Source organism: Malus domestica, chromosome 16 (assembly GCF_042453785.1).
Source record: "Malus domestica chromosome 16, GDT2T_hap1".
Taxonomy (NCBI): domain Eukaryota; kingdom Viridiplantae; phylum Streptophyta; class Magnoliopsida; order Rosales; family Rosaceae; genus Malus; species Malus domestica.
In genome coordinates, this window is record NC_091676.1 from 6,617,872 (window position 1) to 6,624,348 (window position 6,477).

The following is a 6,477-nucleotide window of genomic DNA, read 5'->3' on the forward strand; positions in this document are numbered from 1 at the left end:
TAGAAGACGCATGCAGGCCGGCAAACCAATATCATATTCAAATTTTAACTTACAATATAATTTATGTGAGAAACGTCTTTCCACTGCCGGCCAAAAAGTGCCCTTTGTAAGGTTGGATCGTTTTAGTCTAATATGGTTAATTACATACACCAAAAAAACATGATTAATTAGAGATTTGATAAAGATATGGAGCAACAACTTACCCACTCATCTTGTCCAAAATCCTTTTTTTTTTCTTCTTCTTTTATTTTCCTCTCTTTTCATTTTGTGTGAAAGATATGTTGCAGGAGGATAATGAAACGTCAAAACATCTTACCATGTATGGGCAATTAAGATCTAGGGCTTGTGTTGAAATTGTGGCTCAAACCTATGTCTCGCGCATCAGTTTGCAAGTGCAAGACCATACCGAATATCTAAAAAGGAAAATTGGAGAATTGGGAGCATTGTGCAATGATGCCATATGCACATCCTAATTAGGACAAGCCCTATTGGACAACACTAATTAAGCGATGTGAAGCATGTGTGACTGTTGGACTTCACATGAGGGACAACCTATTTTTATATTATTAGGATTATATACAATTTTAGGGTTTAGGGTTAATTTTATAAGGTTGGATTAAGTATTACTTATTGGGATTAAAATTTTAAATTAGTTAAATTTGTTAACTTTTCAATCCTAGGCTTAGGATTTAAGTTTAGTTTTATAAATATAGGATTAATATTTGAGTTGTAGGTATTAATTTTATGTTTTTTGTGTTAATTTTATAATTTTAGGTTTGGTTTTATAATTTATAAGTTTTGTGTTAATTGTATACTTTTAGGGTTCAAATTTTAATTTTTAAAGTTTAGGACTTTGTAGATGTCGCAATTGATTAGGCAGTGTAGGTATTTCCAATGGATAGTTTTCTGGACCTTTGGATTTCCTACGGTAAAAAAAATTTGAATTTGAAATCCAACGGCTAGTGATGTGGCGTGATCTAGGCCGTCCGATCCAACGATCAACAGTCCACGTTTGTCAGCCCCCAAAAAAAAAAGGCACAACGGTCATAATTATGATCGCTGGCCACGTGTCAACATATAGGCTATTGGATTTGAATTTTTTCAAATCCAATGGTCCAGATTAATTGTTTATTTGCAAACAATCTATCCTTCTTATAATATGTGATAGTTGCCCTGTATATTAAGTTACCATGCACGTATGTTATTAGTATTACAACGTTGCTATTTACAACAAATATCTTAATATCCGCTGTATCTGTATGTAATTACAACAAATTATTTAAATGCAGAGTATATATATGCGAGTAAATTATACGTTACAGCTACGGCTTACAATTTAAAATCAATTAGTTTAATCCAATTACATAAAGATTGAAAAGCATATGCAAACGGAAATGCAAAAATATTTAAATGGGCAAGATATCTAGAGAATTCAAATTCTTTCCACTGCACCCCATTTTTTGTTAGGGTCCGACTATTCCTTATATAAACATCCCGCCACACGCACGCCTTTCCCACACTCTCTCTCTCTCTCTCTCTAAAATAATTAGCAATGGCGCCTGAGCAGGTTCAAATTCCGACCAAAATTTCCAGAAACGAAGACCAGCAAGAAGCTCCGCTCTACGGAGACATCTTAGAGGCCATACTCTACCACGTGCCTCTCCTCTATCTCGTCCCTGCCTGCCACGTGTCCAAGTCTTGGAACCGCGCCGTCTCCTCCCTCCGCCACCTCAACCGAAACGTCAAGCCCTGGCTCATCGTCCTCTCCCAAACCACTTGGTCTCCCTACAAGACCACCGCACGTGCCTACGACCCCTCCTCGCACACTTGGATCGATATCCACTCTCAGCCGTCGATCAAATCCATCTCCACCCTCCGATCCTCTCACTCCAAACTCCTCTACATGCTCTCTCCCTCCAAATTCGCCTTCTCAACCGATCCCCTCCACCACACGTGGCACCACGTGGACGCCCCTCTCGTCTGGCGCACCGACCCGATTGTCGCGCTGGTCGGCCACCGCATAGTCGTCGCAGGCGGCACCTGCGATTACGAGGACGACCCTCTGGCCGTCGAAATTTACGACACGTGGGAGCGAAGGTGGTGCACGTGCAACTCAATGCCCGCTATCCTCAAGGACTCCGCGGCCTCCACGTGGCTCTCTGTCGCCGTGGACGACAGCAAAATGTACGTGACAGATAAAAACACCGGTTTGACCTACACGTTCGATCCCGACTCCAGGACGTGGAGTGGACCGTACGATCTGTGTCCCGACGGTACGGTGTTCGGCGCCATGACCGGATTCGCTAACGGCTGTTTCATTTTGGTGGAAGCGATCGGAAGCGCGGTGCATTTGAAAGGCGTGAAAGTGTGGGAAGTGAACGGCTTGTCATTTGAGTGCAAAAAGTTGATCGGGGAGATGCCCCCGGCGATGATGGCGAAGCTGAAGGGCGAGAGCGACTGCGCGGGGACGGTTTCGATGAGCTGCACGAGAGATATGGTGTGCCTGCATAACCCTTGGTCGCCAGAGGAGCTGATTCTCTGCGAGCTAGTCGACGGCGGGTGCAGGTGGGGGAGCGTACGGAATGCAGTTGTGAACGGCGGGACTCGAATGCAGAAGCTGGTGGTGACGTGTTCGAATGTGGGATTGCCGGATTTGCACAAAGCCGTACAAGTTGGAGCGCTGAAAGTGGTTTGAAAACGGCGGTATGAATCATTGCGGAAATTTAATCGTGTTTTATATATGGAATTTTATTAGTTTTCCAAAAAGTATGTTGTTTCGAGAGCTTTCGTTGAATTTAATTAAGGGGTGTGTCGATATAGGTGCGTTTTAAATTTTTTAGACTAAACATTTATGTTTTTGAGAGATTTGATTAAACTCTCATTCTCATAATTTTTGTGCCACATGTATTAGAATTAATCATTTTTATACCAAAATTACATGACCTGCCACTACCCCATATTTCTTAAAATCTCACACCAAAAAAATGCACAACATATTGAACCGAACTTCCTATAATCTAGCATTTCGATTAACCTCTCCCTTGTGAGATATTTCACAATTTCTTCCTATAATTTAACAATGATTATCTACGATTTAACATAATTTTTTCTCAAAACGGTTGAAAATATTTTAAAACTCACTAAATCAAACGTACCAATATAATTCTTTATATCAATACCTTAAGAGAAAATAGGACTAGCAACCATATAAACGTACCAATAAATAATGCGTATGAAATTGAGCATACCAAAATCGAAAGTAATGTACTAATATCAACAATATGTACCAAATCAAATATACTAAAATCACAAATAAACTTACCAATCAATGTTTTTAACAAATTCAAACATGCCCAACGATAATATACACATAATATATGTTGTACCTGATAATAGTTTGTCAACAACTATAAGTAAAAAAAAAAAAGGAAAATAGTTTGACAAAAAAATATGAAAAAAATACAGAGTACTTTCTATGTTGGATATCACCAACCATTTGGAAAAAAAATCAATAAAACGAACCATTTGGAAAATGTAATAGTATTAAAGTTTGTAGGATAAATAAATTATTTTGATCGAAAGAAAATAATTGGAAAAAGATATAATAGAGTTAATAATTAATATCCCACTAAAATAAGGAAAAAAAACACATAAAAAACTAAGAGGATAATTCAAAATTAATAATTAACATTTTATTTTTAAAAATACAATAATAATATGTAATTTAACTTAATAGAAAATTGCAGGGAATTCTAATTTGTGAACTTTAATGAAAAGTTTCCGGTACTGTTCACTTTAACGAAAACCCACATTTTAACACTAAAAGGTCAATCATGGTACTATTCACTTTATCCTTTATTTTGTTCTTATCATTAAAACTCAAAGCTTTCAAGCCATTTTCATTAGTTTTCCTTTCTAATTTCCTCTTTAATTAATCGAAAATAATGGTGACAAATGTTACATTGGACGGTCCGTTATTCTATGCTTCTGTTGACTTACTAGAACACGGTTTGCAGAAAAAGACATGAGATTCAAGTCTTGTTACATAACATGTTGTTTATTGATTGGAGAGATTTTTCAGCTGGAACAGGTGACAACACGTTATTAAACTAAACATGGTAAATACCAAAAATATGTATGACAATATTTGGGAATTTCTTATATATTCATTAATCTCCAAAATGGAGTATATATAGGAGTTACAATTGGTATTACATATGTACTTTACCATTGTGGGACAATAAACTACTATTTACACTTTAACTAATATATAACTCGCAATACTCCCCCTCAAGTTGGTGCAAAGATGTCACACATGCCCAACTTGTCAAGCGAGTTGGAAAACACACTATTAGACACAACCTTAGTACGAACATCAGCAAGTTGATCTTCAGATCCCACAAACGGAAACATAATAATTCCAGCATCCAATTTTTACTTAATGAAATGTCGATCAATCTACACATGTTTTGTTCGATCATGTTGCACTGGATTATGAGCAATCTCAATAGCAGCCTTGTTATCACAATGAAGTTTCATAGCACCTTTGGGTTTAAACCCAAGATCTCTCAACAATTTTGTCAACCACAACAACTCACATACACCATGAGACATACTACGAAATTCAGCTTCTGCACTTGACCTAGCCACCACTTTTTGTTTCTTGCTTCTCCAAGTAACTAAATAACCACCCACAAACGTAAACTATCCAGATGTCAATCGCCGATTAGTGATAGAACCTACCAAATCTGCATCTGTATACCTTTCGACATTCAAATGATCATTCTTGGAGAAAACCAGGCCTCTGCCAGGAGCCATCTTCAAGTACCTCAAAATACGGGTTACTGCATCCATATAAGCTTCACTAGGTGAGTGCATAAACTGACTTACCACACTAATTGCATAAGCAATGTCAGGGCGAGTGTGAGACAAATAAATTAATCTCCCCACAAGCCTCTGATACCGTTCCTTATTAGTAGGAACTTGATCTGGAAATAAGCCTAAACGATGATTCTGCTCAATCGGAGTATCAACAGGTTTGTAATCTAACATACCTGTTTCAGCTAACAAATCAAGAACATATTTCCGTTGAGACAGAAAAATACCATGCTTGGATCACAACCTCAATTCCAAGAAAATACTTCAATTCACCCAATTCTTTCACCTCAAATTTAGTAGCTAGGTACTTTTGAAAGCATTGTATCTCATTCTGATCATTACCAGTCACTATCATGTCATCAACATAAATATGAAACTTTGAGTATTTAGAGATGCTTTCGTTATTCCTAATAATATGGCTCGGTAACAAATTGCTTCTTCTAAAGAGCGCCCCGTTCGTTCAGCTCGCAGCAATCCAATTAGTTATCCGAGTGAAAAAACATTAGACATTCCATCTTTTGAAACCAACACTTTTTATGTTATTTGACGTACAATAATTTCTATATGTCTATTATGGATCTGCACCCCTTGGGATCTATAAACCTTTTGGATCTTATTAACCAAAGAGATACGACTTTGCACTATAGTTAGCTCAGCACCAATCATAAATCCCCAAGGAATTCCAAGAATTCTTGTTATACACTCGTTCCAACCCTCAACTCTCTTTTCTAGGTTCATCGATATTGAATCAATCGAACGCACCTCTAAAACCTGTTCAACTTTTGGAAGGCCCTGCGTTATATCACCAGATCTAGATTTTTCATATATAAATGTAACGAATGTATCTCATTCGGAAAGGATTTCTCCATAATGTCCATGAACAGTTGCTCCTGGAGTGGCTAAATAGGGCTTCGCCGATCTTATTACTACAGAGTCAATTTGAACAATTATAACTTGCCTCGATTTTAGGTGTGATCCTTTTTGGGCTATACAATTTGAACAATTGTAAACCTCCCAAACCACGCTTTAGGAGATTGTTTCAAACCATACAAGGCCTTTCGTAACCTGCATACAACACCTTTTCCAGGAGATGTTCCAATACCAGGTAGGAGATCCGTATAAACTTCCTCCTTAAGATCACCATGAAGGAAATCATTCTTAACATCAAACTGCAATAGAGGCCAATCCTGATTTGCTGCTAAGGACAGAAGAACATACACAATATTAAGTTTGGCAACAAGAGCAAAAGTCTCTTGATAGTCCACCTCATAGGTTTGAGTATAACCCTTAGCAACTAATCTGGCTTTATACCAGTCAATAGAACCATCTGCTTTGTACTTAATAGTAAACACTCATCTACATCCAACGACTTTCTTCCCGTTTGGTAAAGGAACCAAATCCCAAGTAGAATTCTTTTCCAAAGCTTCCATCTCAACTTTCATGGCATTAACCCACTTAGGGTCAGAGAAAGCATCTTGCAATTTTGTTGGAATTGATACACTAGATAGCTGACATATGTAAGATGCATATGGTTTGGACAAACGATGAGTATACAAATAATTGTTGATAGAATATTTGGCTTTGGATGCATATCAGGCT

At 37.7% G+C, this 6,477-nt stretch overlaps 1 protein-coding gene across 1 annotated transcript; it reads left to right on the forward strand.

The window, feature by feature from the left end:
- The first annotated feature begins 1,442 nt into the window (after positions 1–1,442).
- On the forward strand, positions 1,443–2,952 carry LOC103403032 (F-box/kelch-repeat protein At1g23390-like). The gene has a single exon (XM_008341840.4). It carries the CDS (start codon positions 1,553–1,555, stop codon positions 2,693–2,695), a length of 1,143 nt encoding a protein of 380 aa, XP_008340062.1. The 5' UTR covers positions 1,443–1,552; the 3' UTR covers positions 2,696–2,952.
- Positions 2,953–6,477: the final 3,525 nt, after the last annotated feature.